Source organism: Eretmochelys imbricata, chromosome 5 (genome assembly GCF_965152235.1).
Source record: "Eretmochelys imbricata isolate rEreImb1 chromosome 5, rEreImb1.hap1, whole genome shotgun sequence".
Taxonomy (NCBI): domain Eukaryota; kingdom Metazoa; phylum Chordata; order Testudines; family Cheloniidae; genus Eretmochelys; species Eretmochelys imbricata.
This window is the reverse complement of record NC_135576.1, coordinates 21,966,931-21,991,449: the sequence shown is the minus strand read 5'-3', so window position 1 is coordinate 21,991,449 and position 24,519 is coordinate 21,966,931. Positions and strand designations below refer to the sequence as shown.

Genomic DNA, 24,519 nt, shown 5'->3' with positions numbered 1-24,519 from the left:
GTGTACTCGCTTCTATATAATGTTAAATAAATTATATGACAAACCCCACCATAATTATAAAACGTATTTATCTAATTACATCTTATTTGTTTAATCCACAGCAGCCCAGCCTTTCTGTAACAATTTTAACTTTGTGTGACCTTAAAGACCTCCTTGCAGGGCCTAAACAAATGATGTAGTGATGCCCAGTTGTGCAGTAACATTTTTTCAAAAGTGCAATGACGTTCTAAGGAGTATGCACTCTGAATAGTAAACACCTGGTATTTCTGGTGTTACTGCCTAAACACTGTATTCTTTATAGATGCAGTGACTATTCCTTACGGAAAGATTTTCAAAACCACCTGAAAGATTTAGAAGCACGAGTCCCATTGATCTTCAAAATCTTCCCTATACATAAAAGCACTGTTTTCTGGTGCAGTTTCATTAACTAAACTTTCTTTCAGAAGCATTTCATATATAAAACAGTTTAACGGAACCGAAGGAACTACCCCTGTGTTAAGAACTCTGTTTTAAAGAAACTTACTACAAAACAAACAAAACAAAAAACGGATTTTCCACTAAATAGCAATACAAACACGTAACAAAGAGTATAAAAATTGTTAGTTTAAATATATACAAACTCTTTTCAACTCAAATACTGTTTTGATGCTTATTGAGCATATAGACAATGAGGTGAAGAGGATACATTTATGTAGAATATATTGCAACAGCCTGAACTGTACTGTTAACACTATTATATGGAGAACTTTCTGTAACAAAAATGTCATTTATATTCCAATGTGGAGACGGATTTTTGCTTCTCAAATATCTGATCACTTTTCAGCTGAACTCAATCTTTTAGATTTAATGAAGGCCATGCCATGTGTTCTCATATGAGTATTTAAGGCCGCTTCAGTTTCAAATGTCTTTGCACACACTTTGCATTTTCGGTCTGATACCATGTTGTCAGATGATTCATCTTCATGATTGGGTTTATTTTCTTGTTGATTATCCTCCCCAGACCCGTTCTGTTTCGATACTGGCTGAGGCTCCTTCAGCTTATGTACAATGAAGAGATGCCTGGAGAGAGATACATGAGAGGTATAGCAGAGGCCACATTCCCTGCACTGATACGAAGAGCCATCAGATTTGTGCTGAGGGATATGTTCATGAAATTGAAGAAGATTTTCTGTTGTAAAGCCACACACAGCACATTTGTGGACTTTAAAAACATTTATCTTCAACTTCTTCAATGGCTGTGTGATTGCTCCTCTGGGAGGCCTGAATTCCAGTATAGGTTCTTCCAACTTACGCTTTGGACTGGGAACCTAAAAAACAACAAAAGTGTATTTATGCAGGTATAAATACACAGTTCTCATGAATATTCACCACTTGTGGACTTAAAAACCTTCCATGGGTATGTTCCAATAACCCCTTGCTAAATCCAATTTCTGAAATAGTAAAAACAACCATCTATGTTAACAAGAATCAGTTCCTTAATATATTGTACAAGAGATTGATTTTGCTAGCTAAGTAACAGCATTTGGTGCATTGTACAAACATGAATAAATGTTTTCCAGTATTACTGTTTTAAAATATAATATTCAATGATACAGTAATGATGGACATATTTAGAATATCTTTCTATCAGCACTTTAGTGCTTACTCAGAAATCTCAATCTTAACTGGATTTGATTTTATTCCATGCATGACGATGATGACCGTAGATCACCTCCTGACTGTGGCCAAAAGGAGATACTGGAGAAAGATGAATCACTGAGTACAATTTTTAATTACTACCAATCTGTTTCTTCATTTTATTGTGCAAGAGGCATATTTTTCAAAAATCCTTCACTTACCTGTTTGGCTCAGAGAATCCACGTTATATTTCAAGATTATATACCTAACATGACCCTATTTTCAAAAATGTTTTTAGAAAGCGGGGACAATTTCATGGCAACATTTTTTAGGGTAGTGAAACAGTCACACATACATTCCCTTTTTAAAAAATGTGAGCTGGTGTCACCACTATCAGCCTCTGACTCAAAGACATGTATATTTCTCAGTGTACAGAATGAGTTGATCATAAAACACTGAACAAGTGTCATTAACATTCACCCTGGGCAACTCAACAACTCTGATAGCACCCTATAGCCATTTTGGTTTTCTCTTCACTCCTACCATTCTTCATCACACTGAACACTAATTCCACTCTACCATTTATTTCTGGTAAACACAGACAACATTTTACTTAGTATGGAAATAAATTTTGATAAAAAAATTCAAATATTTGATTGATGTAATGGGAAAAAAAATGGGAATATTCCAGGTGTCCTGAAAGAAATTCCCAGGCATTGAATGGAAAACGAGGCCTGTCTCAATAAAACCAAGATACTTAATATATACCATGAACATTCCAAGCTCTGTTTTTGGATCAGTGTTCCTCTGGCCAAGGAGGATTGTTCAGTGTTAGTCAACACCACTCACTCATCCGGCACTGCAGGAGGACTGCCTTATTCTATGGATTACTTTAAGTTACAACTTTAAACTAAGCCTAAATTAGTATTATTACTATGTCATGGTTGTTCAGCGTCCTATGTGAAATGAGTTTGGTGGTGCCAGTTTGCCAACAAACATAGCTTCTATCTAAGCTGTAGCTGTTTGGTTGATAAAGGATTTTGGTTTGCAAAGCTTCCAACAGAGCACCTTTAAAGAGGTGCTATGGAAACAACTCATCAAGAGATAGGCTGAATTCTCTCTCACTTGAAGTCTTTAAGTCAAGACTAGATGTCTTTCTAATAAACATGTCTTAGTTCAACCACAAGCTATTGACCTGATGTAGGCCTATGTTTTACAGGAGATCAGATTAGACAATCATCATGGTCCCTTCTGGCGCTAAAATCTATGCATCTATAAAAAGGTCTAACTTCACACAAACAAGAAGGGACCAAATAATTCATTGTTGAAAGAGGTTCTCCTAAAGTGTTTACCTTTGTGTCTTCTTTTACTTCACTTTCTTCTATATTGGTTGATTCTGTCATTTCTTTCACATCAGGGTCTTTAATGCCATGCATCAACTGAATATGTTTTTCTAACATCAGTCGTTTAGTAAAAGTGCGTCTTGAATCTGGGCAGTGCCTGTATAAGTGCAAAGCAGACATACATATGGTCAAATGTTTACCTTTTTTATAAACAATCTTTTTTTAAAAAAAAGACACATATGAAGTAGTCATAGAATCATAGAATATCAGAGTTGGAAGGGATCTCAGGAGGTCATCTAGTCCAACCCCCTCCTCAAAGCAGGACCAGTCCCCAACTAAATCATCCCAGCCAGGGCTTTGTCAAGCCTGACCTTAAAAACTTCTAAGGAAGGAGATTCCACCACCTCCCTAGGTAACGCATTCCAGTGTTTCACCGCCCTCCTAGTAAAAAAGTTTTTCCTAATATCCAACCTAAACCTCCCCCACTGCAACTTGAGACCATTACTCCTTGTTCTGTCATCTGCTACCACTGAGAACAGTCTAGAGCCATCCTCTTTGGAACCCCCTTTCAGGTAGTTGAAAGCAGCTATCAAATCCCCCCTCATTCTTCTCTTCCGTAGACTAAACATTCCCAGTTCCCTCAGCCTCTCCTCATAACTCATGTATTCCAGTCCCCTAATCATTTTTGTTCCCCTCTGCTGGACTCTTTCCAATTTTTCCACATCCTTCTTGTAGTGTGGGGCCCAAAACTGGACACAGTACTCCAGATGAGGCCTCACCAGTGTCGAATAGAGGGGAACGATCACGTCCCTCGATCTGCTGGCAATGCCCCTACTTATACATCCCAAAATGCCATTGGCTTTCTTGGCAACAAGGGCACACTGTTGACTCATATCCAGCTTCTCGTCCACTGTAACCCCTAGGTCCTTTTCTGCAGAACTGCTGCCGAGCCATTCGGTCCCTAGTCTGTAGTGATGCATTGGATTCTTCCGTCCTAAGTGCAGGACTCTGCACTTGTCCTTGTTGAACCTCATCAGATTTCTTTTGGCCCAATCCTCCAATTTGTCTAGGTCCCTCTCTATCCTATCCCTACCCTCCAGTGTATCTACCTCTCCTCCCAGTTTAGTGTCATCTGCAAACTTGCTGAGGGTGCAATCCACACCATCCTCCAGATCATTTATGAAGATATTAAACAAAACTGGCCCCAGGACCGACCCTTGGGGCACTCCACTTGATACCGGCTGCCAACTAGACATGGAGCCATTGATCACTACCCGTTGAGCCCGACAATCTAGCCAGCTTTCTATCCACCTTATAGTCCATTTATCCAGCCCATACTTCTTTAACTTGTCGCAACTTTACTAGTGCATTATATCCAGGCACCAGTGCAATTTGTTAAAGAAAACACCAATATTTTTCTAACAAAGTTTGTACACAAAAGTATTAAAAAGTAAACAAAATTACAAAATACACTATTAGTTAAAAATATTTGAGCAAATTAACCTCTCTCTCTCTTGCTGTGGATATCTTGGATGTAACATCCTAGAAGCTGACATACTGGGAGACAAAGCGAAAACTGAAGTATCTGAGCTCCTTCCCCCTCTACTCTTTTGTCCACATCACAGATGGGTAAAATCAGACACACCCATTCTACATCTCCCCTCCCCAATCCAAGCTTCACCTGGGCAGCAAACATCTCCCCTATAGTCTGAATTTGGATTCCAAATATCATCATTATTATTATTATTTGTTTTGCTAGTGCCTAGGAGTCTTATTTATAGACCTATTGAGCTAGGCACTGCAGAAACTTCTCAATCTGACCTCAACCCCTGGATTCTTCTAAGTCTCTGGGCCTGATTCACCTCCCACTTTGAACCAAGCATTCCTTCCTAGCTCCCGTTCCACTTCACTTGGCATGCATCAAGGTTAGTCAAGAGAGCAGTCTTATCTCCCCATCTGGCTTGCACCCTCAGCTGGAGGTGGTTGTGAGGCTTGAAGGCCTCCCAGGTGACCTTGGATAACATACCCCAACTGATGTTTGGGTTGGGGATTGGGGTGTTTTCGATGGTTCCTGGAAAGGGTGTTCCCAGAAGAGAACAGGAGAAAGAGATATAAGCCAATATTCTCTTTCAAAATATATCGCTTTTCGGGAACTAACATTTTCTATGATAATTACATTGCTAATTCAAAAAGGACAATATTTTTTATGATACAAAGAGATGATTCTGACATTAAAATGAACATACACACTTAGGCCTGGTCTACATTGGGGAGGGAGGGGGAGTGAGTGAAGTCAGTCTAAGTTACGGAACTTCAGCTACGAAAATAGCATAGCTGAAGTCGACGTACTTAGAGCTACTTACTGCAGTGTCTTCACTGTGATAGGTCAACTGCTGATGCTCCCCCATCGACTCCACCTATGCTTCTCGCTCTGGTGAAGTACTGGAGTTGATGGGAGAGCTCTCGGCGGTCGATTTATCGCAACTTCACTAGATGCGATAAATTGACCCCCGCTGGATTGATTGCTCCAGAGGTGTATGTTTTCTTTTAAAGGCGATGCAAGTCAAAATAGGAGCTCTTGATGCTCATCAGATGATGAATGGAACAAATGGAACAGTGGCCAACCAGATCACATAATGAGTGACTAATGCAACTGGATACTACTTAACAGATCAGTTGAAATCAGCCTGAAATGGGTTTAGAGTATAGCAGATACTGCCCAATAACCAAAGAGGTGACATACCCATTACTATGCTCATTATTTTAAGTCCATAAAGCAATATGCTAGATCAGCGGTTCTCAACCTTTCCAGACTACTGTACCCCTTTCAGAAGTCTGATTTGTCTTGCATGTTCCAAGTTTCACCTCACTTAAAAACTACTTGCTTATAAAATCAGACATAAAAAATACAAAAGTGTTACAGCACACTATTACTGAAAAATTGCTGACTTCCTCATTTTTACCATATAATTATAAAATAAATCAATTGGAATATAAATATTGTACCTACATTTCTGTGTACAGTATATAGAGCAGTATAAACAAGTCATCGTCTGTATGAAATTTTAGTTTGTACCTGACTTCGCTAGTGGTTTTTACGTAGCGTGTGGTAAAACTAGGCAAATATCTAGATGAGTTGATGTACCCACTGGAAGACCTCTGGTTGAGAACCACTGTGCTATATTATACACAAGTGGGACAGCCCAGAAACTCTGATTGTCATTCAAATTCAGAGTTGATCCATGCATTCATATAATAAATTAACTGATCTAACTGAATTAATTAGATGTTTGGTTTTGCATAAACAAGAAGTGCAGATAAACTGACAACAGCCTCTACTTTTCTCTTTACCTTTGTCTCCATTGATCTTAAAGAACATTAAAAGTAGAACTTACGAGCAGGTATAAACTTTCCTAATGCCTTTGTGTTTGATACGATTGTGGCGACATAGACTATGGGATGAACTGAAAGATTTGTCACATTGTCGACAAGGATGTTTCTTCATTTGCTTTAAAGAAGGGAAAAAGAAGAAAATATGAAGTAGCAAGGTAATCAAAGGCAGTATATATTCTCAATCTTTTAAAAATAACAAAGTAAGGTTACTTACCCAGATCCTTTATTCTTCGAGGACACTGCCTCTCTAGGACAACATTGTAGCAGTCACTGGTCCCAGAACAGTTTCTAAACTGTGTGACCATTAAGAGGCATGCACACGCCTACCTGCATTGTAAACTGTAGTGAAAAAAAGAGATGAGCTTGCCCTCTTTTCAGTTCTTCTCTGCCACCAAAGATGGAAGGGGAAAAAGGGAGGATCAGTTTGAATTTACATAAGCAATGTTTTCAGATAACTCCAGTTACTATTAAATAACCCTTTCTCCATTGCCAAATTGCCTCTTCAGATCTTCACTCTGGTAGATTAGCAAGGAGCAGACAACTGCAGGAGGAAGGGTGAGGGATACCTAATTGAAAATAGACTGAAGCACTGCTTTGCCAAATGTGAAGGATGGTGATTTCATCTCACAACTTCGACTCATAGGAAAGATCCCTGAAAAGGCATGCAGAAAGATGGGGTATAGCATGGCATTCCATTGTAGGACATAAGCCTTCTTCATAATTTCGAGGATCTAATGGTTTTATATTATAGATGACCATGTGGAAGAAGGTGGGAAAAACAATCCCAAAAAGGAAGGAATGAAGCAGAACAATTTATGTCATTCATTCTGAGCTCTCAGGAGATTTTTTTCAAAATTGTACTTGCTTGAAATAGACGCAGCTGCAGGTGCCAGCATAGAAGCCCTCTATTGTGTTGAGTTTCTCTAAAAGAGAAAGATTAATGGAATCATCTCTAGTGATGGTACTCCTAACCAGAATGGCCAGAGGGTCTCTAGTATCTGAAGAGCACTTCTTCCCAGCTGCAAAAGCTCAAAGAACAAGCCATAGTTAATGTCCCCTATAACTGATTTAGCATATCACCAATCCAAGAACTCAGCAAGTCAGTCCCTTAAACAGCAGGTCTATCACCTTGAGCTTGCAGCAAAGACACTGCACACTCATTGCACACTCAGGAGACTAGAAGGTTTACAATTAGAAGTTTATTGTCGCAGCCATAATTTAATCCTATTGACAGCTTAAACACTTCAGAAATTGATAAGTCAGTCCCCCACAGTCACCAGTTAAAGCTTTCTTGCTTCCAGGCAAGTGGATTTTCTAAACCTGAACTATATCTTTCTGTTTCAAAACACTGACTTCTTAGGCCAGTTCGACAAAGACCTGGAACAGAGGATTGAAAGAAAAAGACAAAAAAAAGCTGACTGATCTAATGTAGATCACTTTGACTTAGATGATCCTTCTGAGTTAATTAGAACCAGGCTCCTGGTTCACTCAAACTATCCCCTCCCAACTAGAAGACTGTCAGATCCAAGGACTCTTTGCGTCTGAATATGCAACAGATTTGCAAGAACTGGGTTGGACTCTAGCTGGGAGTGCTGTGCCCATAGAAGGAAATCCAGATCACTCAGACACTGAGCTGAAGTGCTTTGATTTGACGATGGCTTATACTTTCCATTCAGGTTCAAGTGAAAGGATGGCAAAGAGACATAGTCTGATCCAGAGTCTGCCTGGTGCCTAGAAGAAGAAATATCTGATATCTAGGATCATTTCTTCCTTTTCTGATAGAGAACACACCTTTCCTCCAAAGTGACTCAAACTTCATCTCCTTCCTCTTTTTTTCATGGGCACTGGCCAGGTAAATCAGAGTCTCCCAGTATTCCATTTGGGACTTCTGAGCCGAGTTCTTGGATCAATGCTTGGGAATGAGACTCCAGAGGTGAATCCATCTATTCCTAGCCAACAGATTCAAAGGAATGAGCAGCAAGGACTTTTCCAGGAGGATGACATTCAGTTTCTGGCTCCATTCATTCCTATCCCTTGAAGCCAAATAGCCCCTACATAAATGCCAATTTTTAAACAACTCTTAAGCCCATATGTTGATCTCAGGCATTTCAATATCACAGGAGGTACATGTCTTGAATGCAGAGCACCTCTCCAGATCTGCCCAACCTAACCATACAACAGGCTGAAGACAAAAGGGAATGTTTCCAGATTGTTTGTGCTGACAGAATTAAGAGGAACTGAAGACGATTTTAGGGACAGTTATTTCATCTCTATAGTTTTGAATGCCAGATTGTTAGTTGGTGTGCACATCCTCCCTAATGGTTACACTGCTTAGGAATGGCTGCAGGACCTCTCACAGATAATGGGAAAAATATATCAAATGGGGTTAATCCTAAATTAGAAGTTTTTACAGACACAGTCCTCTCTGACCCCAACCTCCATTTTATATTTAATCTTTAAAATAGTGACTCCTTAGGCCAGTTGAAAAAAAAATGAAACCATGTAAGCATGTAAGGAGCCCCACTGAAGCTTATGGGACTACTCACAAGCTTACAGCTAAGCACTCCATAATTGCCCTGTTCTGTTCATTCCGCTTGAAGCAGCTGGCACTGGCCACTGTTGGAAGACAGGATACTAGGCTAGATGGACCATTGGTCAGACCCAGTATGGCCGTTCTTATGTTTCTTAAGTACCATGCTTCTTCAGGTATAAATCCCTTGTACATGTTTCTAAAAGAAAAGACATCTGGAGGGACATGAGCTGAAGACAGTCTGAAACCACATTTTTACAATATATAAATGCCTGGTGGTATGCTTTAAAGTTTGGCAAGAGCTATGTATGACTGCGTCTCATGATGAAGCCACAAGCGTGTTATAGGGGCCATCCAAAAACATTATACCACATTACACCCCCATGTATTCTCTTTACTCAGCCTATTTCAGAGGAAAAAAAGCTTTTTTTGGAGAACTTAATTGTTTTTATTGGTACTATTTTTCATACCCTCCACCTGTAAAGCCAGGCTTCATTAGTACCATGAATCCAACTATACAGGCCTCCCTGGGAGAGAAAAACAACAAATACATTTTTGAAAAATGGGAAATTCATTTTCATTGTTTCACAAAAATTTAGTCTTTTTTCTGTGCTGACATTTTGAAAAAAAAAAGTCATTAAAATTTTGAATTTTGGAATTTTTCAACAAGTCTTACAGATTTTAGAAATCTGTAAAAACTACCTAAAGTAGTTTTCTATACATAATAATGTCATGATTTTATATCTTAGGAATGCTAGACTTAGAAGGAAGGGACATGTCTTGTTGGGAAGCTAGAATTCTTTCCTTTTCCAAATATACAGATAGAAAATTCCATATATATATATTTCCACAAAAAGGTCCTATATCTAGCCCTCTTTGGTCATGAGATATGAACCTGAGACTAGTGCAACATAGAGTAACTGCACTGCAGGCCATTATAATTTTCAGGAATTTCCACAACTGGGGAAAAAGGAAACATTTCTCTAGCATATTTTGTTTCTTTTGTAAATGTCTGTTACAAGCTGTTCCAGTGTTTGAAATGTCAGTAGAACAAGTCGGAAAATGTTGGTAACTTTGAAGAAGAAGAGATTGTGCACTTGTGCAGTAATTGTGGATCTTCGAAAAGTATGTCCTTATGGATGATCCACTTCATGTGTGTATGCATCTCTCGAGCCCTTGATCAGAGATTTTCCATTAACTGTGTCTGTTCAGCCCGCGCATGCTCCCTGTATCTCATTGTGTTGGACACCGAGGCTATATAGGGACGTGCAGGCAAACTGCCCCCAGTTCCTTCTCCTTCCACACATTCCATAGAGAACAGTCCAAAGCAAAGGAGAAGGAGGGCGGGTAGTGGAGCACCCAAGGAGGAAACATCTTGAAAAACGGTAGTTACCGCACAAGATGAGTAATCTGTTTTTCCTTAAGTAGTGCCCTATGGGTGTTCACTTCAGGTGACTTCCGAGCAGTACTCCTAGAGGGAAGAGGAAGTTTTGGAATTGAGTCCAGAACTGAAGACAGTACTTCATTAGCAAGTGCCACATCGGATATAGCGGCATGGATCAAAATGTAATGTTTAGAAAATGTATATAATGAAGCCCATGTTGCAGCCCTCATACCTCAGATACTGACACATTCTTAAGTAATGTTGTGGATGTTGCTAGTGATCTGGTAGAATGCGTTATCACCCTTTGCAGGGGTTGAATGTCCGCAGTACCAAAACTAGTGATAATACACCCAGATATCCATCTTGATAGATCCATGATCTGTGCACAGAGACTATCCGTGAAGGAGATGAACAATCTAGGTGACATTTCTAAATTGTTTGGTCCTATCTAAATACAAACCCAACCCCCTCCTAACATCCAAGACATGAGAACAGGTCATCTGCAAAGAGCTATGCAGTTTTGGACTAAACACTGGTAGATGAACGGATTATGGAGCAGGTCCTCAAGGAATCAATTCTGAAGCACTTAGAGGAGAGGAAAGTGATCAGGAACAGTCAGCATGGATTCACCAAGAGCAAGTCATGCCTGACTAATCTAATTGCCTTCTATGACGAGATAACTGGCTTGGTGGATGAGGGGAAAGCAGTGGACATATTGTTCCTTGACTTTAGCAAAGCTTTTGACACGGTCTCCCACAGTATTCTTGCCAGCAAGTTAAAGAAGTATGGGCTAGATGAATGGTCTATAAGGTGGATAGAAAGTTGGCTAGATTGTCGGGCTCAACGGGTAGTGATCAATGGCTCCATGTCTAGTTGGCAGCTGGTATCAAGTGGAGTGCCCCAAGGGTCAGTCCTGGGGCTGGTTTTGTTCAATATCTTCATAAATGATCTGGAGGATGGTGTGGATTGCACCCTCAGCAAGTTTGCAGATGACACTAAACTGGGAGGAGAGGTAGATATGCTGGAGGGTAGGGATAGGATAGAGAGGGACCTAGACAAATTAGAGGATTGGGCCAAAAGAAATCTGATGAGGTTCAACAAGGACAAGTGCAGAGTCCTGCACTTAGGACGGAAGAATCCCATGCGTCGCTACAGACTAGGGACCGAATGGCTCGGCAGCAGTTCTGCAGAAAAGGACCTAGGGGCTACAGTGGACGAGAAGCTGGATATGAGTCAACAGTGTGCCCTTGTTGCCAAGAAGGCCAATGGCATTTTGGGGTGTATAAGTAGGGGCATTGCCAGCAGATTGAGGGATGTGATCGTTCCCCTCTATTCGACATTGGTGAGGCCTCATCTGAAGTACTGTGTCCAGTTTTGGGCCCCACACTACAAGAAGGATGTGGAAAAATTGGAAAGAGCCCAGCGGAGGGGAATAAAAATGATTAGGGGACTGGAACACATGACTTATGAGGAGAGGCTGAGGGAACTGGGATTGTTTAGTCTGTGGAGGAGAAGAATGAGGGGGGATTTGATAGCTGCTTTCAACTACCTGAAAGGGGGTTCCAAAGAGGATGGATCTAGACTGTTCTCAGTGGTAGCAGATGACAGAACAAGGAGTAATGGTCTCAAGTTGCAGTGGGGGAGGTTTAGGTTGGATATTAGGAAAAACTTTTTCACTAGGAGGGTGGTGAAACACTGGCATGCGTTACCTAGGGAGGTGGTGGAATCTCCTTCCTTAGATATTTTTAAGGTCAGGCTTGACAAAGCCCTGCCTGGGATGATTTAGTTGGGGACTGGTCCTGCTTTGAGCAGGGGGTTGGACTAGATGATCTCCATGAGGTCCCTTCCAACCCTGATATTCTATTATTCTATGATTAGTTAAGGTGGAATTCCAACAGTACCCTTAGGTAAAAATTTAGGGTGTGGACATAAATATACTTTATGCTTGAACACCATAAAGGGGTGATCTGCCATCAAGGCTCCAATCTCTCTGATCCTACAGGCTGACATGATGGCTATTAAAAAGGCTTCCTTCACAGATAAATGGAGCAGTGAACAGGTTGCCATTGGTTCAAATGGAGGTCTCATAAGGTAACTGAGTACCAGGTTGAGGTCTCAGGTTGGAGTGGCAAGAATGGCATGGTATTTACCAGAGGTAGTTTTTACCAGGTAAATCATGTTTTTTACTGCCCCTGGAAAAAACAGTTAGTACCACTTTGCGAGATTTTCTATTTAAAAAACTGCTTTGTTTACACTTAGTATTAGTTACATTTTCATAATGGGATTACATAAAGCACTAGATTTAGAGATTAATTTAGGGTTGTAGAAAGCGGGGACTCTGAACTCTTGTGGTACCAAGTAGGGGAATGGTACCGACACGGTACTGAGGAAGCAGTAGCCAAAGCTTATGGTGGAGGAGGGCCCTAACAACGTAGGCATCAATGGTGTTTGGAGCCACTGCTTGCTTGGTTCCGAGGGTGCTGAATGGGTAGGTACTGGTGGAGGGCTGAGCCCAATAGTGTCAGTTTGGAATGCGTATGCATGCTCTCCTTGTGCTGTGGCCCTGTCGGAGCCATGTCTCTCCTTCAAGCTCTGGGACTTTCCAGCTCCACCAGTACTGGAGGAGGAGTTCTTCAACTCAACAGTACTAAGCCAAGAGGTTGAGGCTTTGGAGACCGTAGACCTCGAAGGAGACCTGGGCTTTTTTGGAGCTGGCTTTTTAAGATGAGAGTCTGCACTCCTCTTTTTAGAAACCTTAGCTGAAGCCTCCAAAATATTCCCTTTTCCAAGGGGAAGTGTTTGTAGAGATTGAAGGAAAGCTGGATCTGTCCAGAGACAGATGTACGGGAGGTTTTTCTAGCCTGATTCAAAAGCTGTCAAAGGGAGCGTTCCATCCTCAACAGTCTGAGTTTAATCTCCCTTTCCTTCCTTAACCTGGATTTGAGAGCCAGGCAGAAGCTTCGCTTCTGGGAGATATGGCACTCACCCAAGCAACGGACACACTTAGAGTGGCTGTCGCTAACAGGTAGAGCCTCTCTGCAGAGTATAAAACTTGGTGAGCCAGGCATGCCCTGTCTGGAGAATAAGGCTCCCTGAGGGGAAGGAGAGGAACAAAATAATCCTTCCATTACATATCTCTAACTAAAACTATCACTAATAACTAACCTGTACTAACTAAACAAACAACGATAGGAAAAAACTGCATACAAGATAACAGAGGTGTGTTCAAGGCGGACCCTCTGAGGCTCTATCTCAGGCCAAGGTGGCTAAGAAATAACTGACAGGGGTTCAACCACGCATCCCTGTATATTCTCGGTGTCTGGCATGAGGAAGCATTCGGAGAATGTTCAGGCCAAATGGACACTGCTAACGGAAAATCTCTGATCAAAGGCTCAAGAGGTGCATGGGCACCTGAAGAGGAGCACCCATAGGGACACTACTTGAAGAAGAAAAATACGGTTTTTTTGGTGGATTTTTTCTTGTTTTTTTGACTAGCTCTAAAGGTTATTAGATCTAGAAGAGGCAGTCAAAGATGCATGAGGAATGCAACATGTAACGTAAGTCTGTAATTTACAACAACCACACTCATCTGGTCAAACAAAAACAAAAAAAATTATGTCCTCTGGAACCAAACTGTTAAAGAATTGTGAGGGGAATGGAAGGAGAATCAGAAATTAATTTAGCTGACTCAGAAAAATTTCATAGGAACTTTTTTCAGTTATTCCATCTGTTCTTGAACAACCTTTGGTATTCACTAAATAACCCTACAATTAACTGAGGGCGATGAGTCTTTCAGTAGAAATTTAAAAAGCTAAGCAACATAAAAGGAAATCGATATGAGAACAGGGAAGAAAAAAAATAGAGCACAAAAATGAAATAATCAGAAACATTATCCCTCTATTTATAAAGGTCTATTGAATTTGAAAAAAGGTAACTGTTGCTATTTTAGCATTAATTCATTTAATTTGGAAGCTACAGTAATTTACCTTTCCATGCTCCTTCCTCATGTGGGATATGTACACATCTCTCTGAGTGAAGAGTCGATCGCATTCCCAGCACGTCCAGCCAGGGTTGGTTACTTTTTTGGGCTCTGCTTTCTTTACAGGAGAGGGAGATTTCTTCTCCAGCTTTTCTGTTCCGTTGATGGATTTTGAATCCTCTTTGTTGTGACTGGCTGAGTTTTGAGTTGTGGGTTTAGTGCTCAGGAGCAAATTTATACCCAAGTTTGGTGGCCCCTCAACACTTTTCAATGTTCCATGCATAGACTAAAATATAAAAAATAAAAATGTTACACAAGTTTGCTGTTGGTGTGGCTAAAATGTAAAAAATGATCTGACTAAAGGCTTTACCTCATTCTACCCCTCATGATAGAAATCTATTTATTAGATCACTTGTAATATAAGGACACTCAAAACAATGTTTAAATAAAAACAAGGTTGTAATACAAACAAGCAACATAAAAATCCATAGATAAAGTGTAGTTATCTTCAATGGCTGCATACAGTTACATTAAGTGAAGCTGTGTGAGTGAGAGGTTTAACTTGCTTTTTTTTTGGGGGGGGGGGGAAGAGCTTTCTAAAAAGGCCTTCTTTATCCTGATTAACTCTAATTTTTCATTTTACTTGCACAATGAAGTGGGTCAGTCTTCCCTAATGTGGACCACCTGATATATAACCTAGCTTATTGTTTCCTGTAAACAATTCAAAACGTGTTTGCATTGACAGAGTTTGGACAGCAATATTGGGAAAAAGATACGAGTAAAGACGGCTTTTGAAAGATTAGATAACCCAGTTAATAATCCCTTTGAACCGTGAATTTGCCAATCAGGAGATTACCTTCACATATGAAAGCCTTGCCTTCCAATTGCTAGTGTTCTCAGGGTCTCTTACGCTGTCCATTACCTTTGCCTTGCTGGTTTGCATGTCCAGCCACTCCAAATATAATCATCCTATCTTATAGCTGGGCTGAGCAAGTAGTCCCAGCAGCCAAAACCATTCAATACGTTGTTGAACCAGAGGAAACTGATACTGGGATATAAATCTGATACTTTAGCAAAGCCAAACTATCTCAGTATCAGGCTCTTCTTTGTAGGATAATCAGATGATTCCCATGGACTGTTTGCCAGGTACTTCGCAAATGTCATACTCAGCTGTGCTGTGGAACAGAACTGTCTTTCTGTTTAAGTGGTCTCTATAGAAATTAATGCCATTTACTTTCAAAACCAAAACGTTTCATTAAAAAACTGTGACTAAAAAGATAAGGTGCTTTCACTTCACCCATTTGACATCCAAAAAGAAGAAAGGTTAACTCTTTTTAGCATGTCTAAATAAAGTACTAGCTAATATAATGAAATCTATTCCCACTACAAGTTGACAAAAACTCTATGAAAGGTAATGAAAAAAAAGAATTTCTGGGGTGTGGAGGAAAGGCGTAAAAATGGTTGCTCGTTTTGAAGTATTCTGCACATTTTTAACTTAAGACAATGTTAGCTATCAGAGTCAAATGTTTTATTTTTTACATACCATATTCTTTACATGCCAAAAAAAACCCTACATTAAAAGAACATTAAAATTGCAAAGTCAAGCACTTAAAAGGCTGCCCAGGCAACCTTAATTCAGCCTTCTTGTTTGTATCCATTATGATATAGTCTTTAATTACATGATCACACATTATTTTTTCCAGAGAACCCCACCCTCAATGAAATGGCTGTAAGAATTTTTTATGTGAACAAAACAACATATTATTCCCCAATGTTGTTCTCAAGAATGGCTAAATCGTTTTCAATTAAATTAAAAATCAGCTGGAGGCACACAAATTTCAGCCCAAACAGTAAAAACATAGCAAAGTGATAAGCAACTAAAAACAGGGCCTTATAATGGAAAGAGTTAGGCAATTTTAACTATAGGTGTAGCTGTCAACTCCACCTTTGCTTTAAAATCAATTGTTTTCAAATACTGAAACAATACATATATAACTATATATGCATGTGTGTGTATATGCCACTATTTATTCCTGTTTAGAACTGAAGAAGCTGTGCACATCACAAAGGGGATGCTTTCAGTGAGTTGCTACGGGAAGTATATCCCCTTGCTTGATGGTTGAGCAAAAAAAGATGCAAAAGTTAGATAAGAAGGCAAGTAAAGGGCTCACTTAACAAACATCACTGCAGGATAATAATAATTAAAGTATCTGGCAAAATGCAACAAGATTATGAAATAAATTCTCACAGGTCTTACAATGAGAGCTAACAGAGGTTAAGAACGCTGAAAATACCTTGTCCTCACTTCTCAGAACATCTTTTGTCATCCCATACATTTGACAAACATGCTATTTTCCCTCATTTTCAACTATAGGATAAAGTCACCCTGAACTAAGAGCAGATACATAACTCGAAGACAGATGATGAGAGTGCATGCAATGGTCAGGAGGTAACCATGCACCACAAGGCCCTGTCTGGTACAATATTTGAAAACAGTTCTTCTGGAATACAATTGTCTCACTGGGATCCAGTTGCTTATGGCACCATATTCTCAGCGGAAAAAACAGGAATTTAAAGAAAAAAATAATTTCTAGTCTCCTCCCCTACCTGGGTGTAGACGAGAAAGAACTTTAGGGTATATTGTGTATTTTTAAAAGAGTTGGTTTCTCAGAATTGCTGTTCTCGCCTTCAGCACAAATCTCAGCCACTTCCCAGGTAGTACGTGCCATAGCTCAGGCTGACATTCACCGTGCTGATTTCAGCAAAGACTATGAGTCTGACTCTCCATTGCCCTGCACCTTGTTAAGTCATTTATGTTAGTGTAAAGGAAATGCAAAGTGGATGTCAAATGCCACTGTTCTGGTTCACACCACTTTACAATGGCATAAACGATGACACAAGGTACAGGGCAATGATGAATCACACCCTTGTGGTTTAAGGAATCTAAGAGTCGCTAAGGCCTCCAGTACTTTAAAAATAAGGTAAAGCAATATATTTAAAATAAATGGCTAACAAGTTGCAGCCGGGTGTGTGTGGTGGGGGGGAGTTATTGTCTCTTAATAACACAGGTTGGAAGGATAATAGCCAGAGTTCTCCAATAAATCATCTTATTATGAAAATAGTTATGAGATATTCTGTTTTATTTTACCTTCTAAGGGTATATATATTTCTGCATCCATACAAGTAACACAATGCTTCTCTAATCAGTGAGTTCTGAGTACAGAAAGCTTGATTCTGTAATGAGCTGAGCACCATCAACTCCCAACGGACTTCAACAAGAGCTGATGATACTTAGCTCACACTGTAGGAGATGCCAACATTTAGCAGGATTGGGTCCATAAATCTCGCTGTAACCAGTATTTTTATAATATATCATCTTGCATGCAGTACACACACTCACAGGCAATATATAAAATACTAACATTCACACAGAGAAATCTAGTTAGTGACTAGAACATATAGACTCTATATTTTAACTGCATAGAGATATTAACTGCAAATTACTCTTTAGGAATAACTACCACCTATTACTTTCTGTGGTTTTCTCATAATTTTGTGCTTTTCTGAGATGATTATGTGTAATACTTTAAACATGACAAATGCTGTACAAGAATTCAAATGAAAGGAGATGCCCACACACCTTGATATGATCCATCATAAGTTGCTTCTGTGCATATAAAAGAGAACAGTCCGGACACTTGAAAACAGACACCTTCTGGTTTTCAATGTGTTGATCAAAGTGGCGATACAGCAAGGGTTGCAGGGTAAACACAGTGTCACACATGGAACATTTATATATTATTCTAAAAATAGAAGAAGTTCAGTAAATAAAAGTCAGTCATCCTGATCATTTATCAGCAGGAATCACTGTTAAATTTCTTCTCATCACAGGTGAGACCAAATGTATGTATACATGAACATATTGGTCTGTTGTGGAAAATCAAAAATGAAAATGATACAACTAATTCAAGAATAATCCTCAAAATGGAAAGTAAAGCAGCACTCAAGAAAAACAGTATTAAAATCCAAAACCAACGGCACATTTACATCTATTTATAACCGTTATATATAAAACCAGTAAATGCTTCTGACAAGATTTTCCCAACGTATATATCTTTAGATCTCTAATTCACATTTAAAACAAAAGGGCTGTTGATCTACCTGACTTTGGAATTCAAAGGCACAAATTTGAAGGGGTTACTGATTTGATCAAAAATGTTAACATGTTTAAAGTAGGGTTCACTTTTGGCTTAGATGAGTCTTCTCAACTTCTTAAACTATTAGTCTAATCCCTCCAGTGTCTCGCTGAAGCTGAAATTTCACTGGAAGGCAGCCTTTCTATTTGGCAATTTAAAATTTTTCAGTGGCTACCTATTTCAAAGCATTGTACAGAAATGACCAAAGCACAGCTTCTAGCACTGCTGATGCAGGACTGCTGGAAACAGGAAAAGCCAATTGTGTAATTTTAATAGCAAGTGAATCAACTTCCTTCCTGTATTACAATATTCTCATAAAGATGTTAACTAGCAACAAAAGCACGTTATGATGAGTCAGCTGATGATTAAGTAATGCATAAATTCATCCAGACTTTATAAAAAGAATGGTGAAGAATCTAAGATAGTAATTAATAAGGACCAAAACAGGCTGAATTAGTAAAGGACATTGTAACAGCAGTCTCTGAAAGTGAGTTAAAATGACAGCATAAAAATGTTTCCCAAAATGAAGGAAAAATTATGAATTAATCTTGAAATGGGTATCATTTCAGCAGAATTCTGACTCTGTCAAGCTCCCTACCAATAATTAATAAACCAGAATGAAACTAGGATGTGCTAATGAAATGGAGAGATCAAGTCAGTTCACTGAGAGGGTAACCCTCTGGTCTAAGTGAAAGAACTAATACTACATAATAATGGTTTGAGGCTGGTTGCATTTTGCCAATGATTCTTCAAACAACATGGAATGTTATGCACCGGTTTTCTTTTCATGATTTTTTGTTTGTTTGTTTTACGTTTGGCTCTATAAGAAATTATTGTAATCTTTAAATAAAAAAACACTGTCAAGATTGGTAGGTCCAAAATTTATCCTCTTTTTCATATATCTGTTTATAAAGCCCATGTAATACCCTTTATTTCTTCAGAACCGTTGTAATTTTTATTTAGAAAAAGAATAGAAAGCAAATGGCATTTGAAAGGGAAAAATAACAAACAAGCATAGGAATTGCCATATTTAATCAGACCAGTGGTCCAACTAATCTAATATCCTCTGACAGTGGCAGCAGTAGCCACTTTACAGAAAAGTGTAAGTATCTAGAGTCCCCTGACATTTTTTCATCATCAACGCTTCTAAAATTTACTTTTAAAATGTTAATAATAATTTTCCAATGTTAATAAATATTCAGTTGAATCTTACTGGTACTGGTTGTATTTTGTCCCTAAACTACTGGAAGGGCTAACTCTGTTAAAGTAAAATCTCAACTCAGTGCCCAGTCAGAGCACCTCAGCAGAATGCTGGAGAGATGCAGAGCAAAGGAATCTTTCCCCGGCCACAGAGCTATTTTGGACATGTTCCATGCGCATCACTTAAGTCTTAAGGATGCAGTAGCACCTGTGCCCATAATGCATTCATAGGGAATGGGGAGAACCCAAGGATTCACATGGCAATGTGTTCACCCTCCATCGTTTGGCACACCAGGAGCTACTGTGTAGCTCTATACTTTATAGGGGGTGCACACTCCCGGTGATGGCCTCGCTCAGCAGAAATGCAACAGCGAAAAGCAGTTTAAAATGGTAATATTTTATTCTCAGCATTCTTCATTTTAATGTGAGAATATAAAGAACAACTCACTAGCAAGAGTATTTGTAATTTTCATTTATTCATACATTTTGTAAAGAAGATGTGTATTTCCATCAATAATAGATGGCATGTATCAGATATCCATATTTTGTGATGGGACTCATCTCTGATGAAGTGGTTTTACAAAGCTAATTAATAATTATAACCAAGTTTGGAAACTGAGGCACAGGAAGGTTAAGAGACTTGAACAAGGTTATACACCACGGCACTGACCCTCCAAATGATTGTCACCCATGGCAGCACACTAGACAGAACATTAGAATCCTGACTCCTGATACCCATCACTAACTCCCTTGGCTGGCGCCGCTTCCCGCAGCCCCCATTTGGCCTGGAGTGGCGAACCGCGGCCAGTGGGAGCCGCGATCGGCCGAACCTGTGGACGCGGCAGGTAAACAAACTGGTCCGGCCCGCCAGGGGCTTTCCCTGAACAAGTGGCGGACCAGCTTTGAGAACCACTGATCTAGGGTACAGTTCCATAGCCAGTGACTTGAGTGGAAGTCTGTTTCAGGCCCCTAATCTATACATTTGCGACTACAGGATTATATATATTGTCAAATGGTGGCATATTATGTTAGTACTTTTTAATTTGCTTTGCTTTCTGATCTTTTCATTGTATTTAAAATAAATTAATCCTTGAGTAATCACTTCATGTGTAATGGAGCAACACAGTGCTTATTAGCAAAACCAGCTAATATTGATAGGAGAAAATAAATCTGCTACTGAGACTATTACACCTCTTTAAAAATATCAGATTCTTAATATTCACATTTTAAATAAACATTTAAGTTAAGTTAAAGTTGCTCCGCTTTCGCAGAAGTTCAAAATCTTCTTGATAGGAGTCCAAATTCCCAAGTCATCTATTTTCAGAATAAACTCTACTAATTTAAATTGATACAGATATTCTGTATGGTATGCTGTATCATGGTAGACACATGGATCCAATTCATTACAAAATATTTCTTTCAGCCGCATTTTCAAAGTTAGGTATATGCAACTGAGCACATACATTTGTGAATCAAACAAATAATGTGAGTCAATACCAAATGTGTCTAGCTAAGGCCATTATCAAAACAAAGTACTAAAGCATGTATTTAAGGGCTATGCTCGATCATGACTTAAATTACTGTAGCCCCAATTCAACAAAATACTGAAACACATGCCTTAGTTAAAGCTCATGAGTAGTCTAGTTGAGGTCAGTGAATATGCATGCACATGCTAAATATTTCCTCACAAATATTATGCACCAACAACTGTATGTGGGAAATGCACTTATTTCAATCTGTGAAAATCTGGCCAATAGAAATTTTAAAATTTTCCTTAGAACACATAAACATGGAATCTACAGGCAGATACCTGAACATCACATTAAAAGACAATCCTCTACTAGGATATGGCATTTCTCCTTCCAATAATTTATATGTCTATATACATGATAATTTGTGCAATAATGTCCTATATTGTGTACCAACAGTCTAATGTTATTAATAAATTGGTTCCATACATATTAATTTCTCCAAGCTTTAAAAGGAGATTACCAATAAAAAAAATCTTACTGCTACTCCTAAGAGCTCATACTAGCTACAAAGAAAAAGTCACAGAGGAGCTTCTTTAGCCCATAAAATAAATTAAGCTATCCCTGATGAGACTGATGTGTGTGTGTGGAGAATTAAAATTGAAAAAGCCTTCCTTCTCCCCATATTAAAATAATCTCATTTGTACCTATTGAAAGCCATTCTACCTAATGTGGTTTTTCATAAAACAGGTTAAAATTAAATTTAAGAAGTGAAATCATATCTTATTTGCTGCATCTGTTCTGATAAACAGACATTAGTAATACAATTATAAATCATGCAATTTCACTAAATGCCAAGGGCATACAGTGTCTTACTTAATGCTCTATCTCCATTAGTTCCTGCAAACAAAACAGACTGTATGAGCAGGTGACTGCCACAGCTGCAAACATGGTACACATCCCTGCGAAGGTTCTAAACTCACCTCCATCCTAGGGTTTCACTTTTGTAACAAACGGAGGAACAATAAGGCAACTAACTGTAAATCCACTTCAAGCCTTCTGTGCGGGCTGGGCTGCTCCCAGTGTTCCTAGTTCAGTTTGGACAGGCCCTTGCCTATCAGACTTTCCCTCTGACACACAAAAACCCTGTGTCAGGAGAGCCCAGGCCTGAAGCCTGTTTTCCACTTCAGCCAGAGGAGGGTCCTTCATTCATTCCTGGACAGGTGTTTCAGGGGTGGCTCCAGCCCTTGTCTTCAGGACAGATCTATAAATCCTTCCTGACCAGTCCATCCATCACACCTTATTTTCTGCAGTGCTGAGCACACAAAACTCCCAGAGGAATTGCAGGCCACAGTTCCCAACCAACAGGAGCGGCAGAGCTGGTTGGCTGCCCTTCCACCTAGGAACTGAGGGAAGGGGATGTCGCCACTATCGGGGAGGTGCGGAGCCAGGTAGGGAGCCAATTCCCCCCCTACCCCAGCACCAGCGGGGCTCCCAGGCTGTGCGCCCCCGGGCTGCCCCCCTCCAGCACCCGCGGCGGGCCTGGGCCGACCCCTAACCCCAAGATTTAGTCAGGGGTGTAAAGTACAAGTCATGGACAGGTCACAGGCCGTGAATTTTTGTTTACTGCCCATGACCCATCCATGAGTTTTACTAAAAATACCCGTGATTAAAACATAGCCTTAGTGATAACATATCATCTGCAGGTGTTTGTGAAGGGTCCGTTTAGAGGGGAAAAAGCCTAGCACTTTAAGAAAATCCAACTGTTAATTCTTAAAATAATTTGCTATAATACAAAAATGTATAGAGCCCTGCAAATCCGCGGATACCTGCTTTATATCCATGAACCATGTTTACGGATCACGGATAGACACGGATCCAAATTTTATATCTAGAGCTTTGCAAATCTGTGGAGACCCACTTTATATCCACGAACCATGTTTGCAGATCAGATATCAAATTTTGTATCTGTACAGGGCTCTACAAATGTATTCCACAAAAATGCATGTTCTTCCTTCTGCATATGGCTCTAATGATACACCAGTTCATACTCAGAAGAAGCATGTCATTTCATATCCACAAATAGGGGAGCCAGCTCAAAAGAATTAACCTGTGAACATGACCTGATACAGCTCAATACGGTCAAGATTAATTCAAGAAATCTTTTGAACTCCTTCAATGTGAAACAGTCATTTGTAATTTCTGATCTTAGGGTTTTTTTGCTGGCTGTGAGAGGGCCCTCTGGCTCCAGCCTCTGCTCCAGCTTACAAACTGCTCAGAGACCCTTGTGCTAGTCAAACATCTTGTGTAGTTTATTTACAATGTGGGTTCCCCATACCTTCATACTATATACAGCTCTGCTTCAACAGTCCTATGGAGCCCCCAACTGCTAAACCAAGCAGGGAAGGGAAATCTCTCTCTTCCCCCTGTTACCTGCTTTCTCCCCTCTACTTCCTTCCTGTGCCTAATACCTTAATTAGCCTTCCAGCTTTCCTCCACCACAAATTAGGCACAGCTCTGTTTAACCAGCCCCATTCTGCATTATTTGATTGGAGCTGCTATGACCAGAGTGCTGGATCAGCTGTTCTTGCTTAGCACTCTGTCACACTGGCTTTTACTACTACTAAAAAAAAAAAAAAAAAAGAAAATCAATCACATAACTAAAAACTGTTTCCTTACTGTTCAGCACAGCAATCTAAAAGTTTCTGAATTAAATGTTGGCATTTCTGAGCCTACTGTCAGAGATGCCATCTTGCTAAAAAGGAACATAATTCGCAGCAACGGAAACATGGGAATTCAGGGTCAGAGCCCATACATTAGTTTAAATTCTGCTTCAATATAGGTTTGAACAATCTGAAGAATAAAAATATACTTTGGAATATTAAACAGGACAGTGTCAAGTTTAAAAGGCTTAAAATTAAACATAACGATGGATGCTGCACTGTTCTTTTACTTTGCTGCCTTGAGGTTTTTTTGAGCATGCAAGATATTGAAATATAGAGCCATGCTCTCTGCGTTTCAGAGCGGTAAGATAGAGCAGAATTCTTGAATATTTTAATACCCTACCTGTACCTAACAATGGAGAAAGCAGGGAGAGGAATGACAGCTTTGTGGCAAAGGCATTGGGTTGGGATTTAGGAGGTATGTAGATTCCACTGAGTTCAGCTGGAGCTTACTCTCATATTTCTAAAAACAGGATCCTGAGGCTCAAATCCTAACTCTCCCACAGCCCTTGGGTAAATCACTTAATCTCTCTCTAAGCCCCTCTGTAGTAAACTGGAAATAATGCTTCCCCATTTAACAGAGGAGTTGTTATGCATCAAAAAAGGCACGTGCAGAGACAGACCAAGGTGCATCTGCCTTGACCTTGGCAGGCAAGGTTGGAGAATGTTTAATGGTGGGCCTCTC

At 39.7% G+C, this 24,519-nt stretch overlaps 1 protein-coding gene across 4 annotated transcripts in view; it reads right to left on the bottom strand.

Annotated features, from left to right (window-relative positions):
• Positions 1–812: 812 nt before the first annotated feature.
• The window catches only part of ZNF532 (zinc finger protein 532), a 41,291-nt gene continuing 17,584 nt past the window's right edge, over positions 813–24,519 (bottom strand). For 2 of the 4 annotated variants that reach the window (XM_077816225.1, XM_077816227.1), the window contains 5 exons: positions 17,887–18,049; positions 14,254–14,532; positions 6,356–6,468; positions 2,970–3,117; positions 813–1,307 (listed from right to left, as the gene is read on the bottom strand). In XM_077816225.1, the coding sequence (XP_077672351.1) occupies positions 813–1,307; positions 2,970–3,117; positions 6,356–6,468; positions 14,254–14,532; positions 17,887–18,049 (1,198 nt within the window). The remainder of the gene's footprint in view (positions 1,308–2,969; positions 3,118–6,355; positions 6,469–14,253; positions 14,533–17,886; positions 18,050–24,519) is intronic. The other 2 variants (XM_077816228.1, XM_077816229.1) reach the window with 2 other exon arrangements.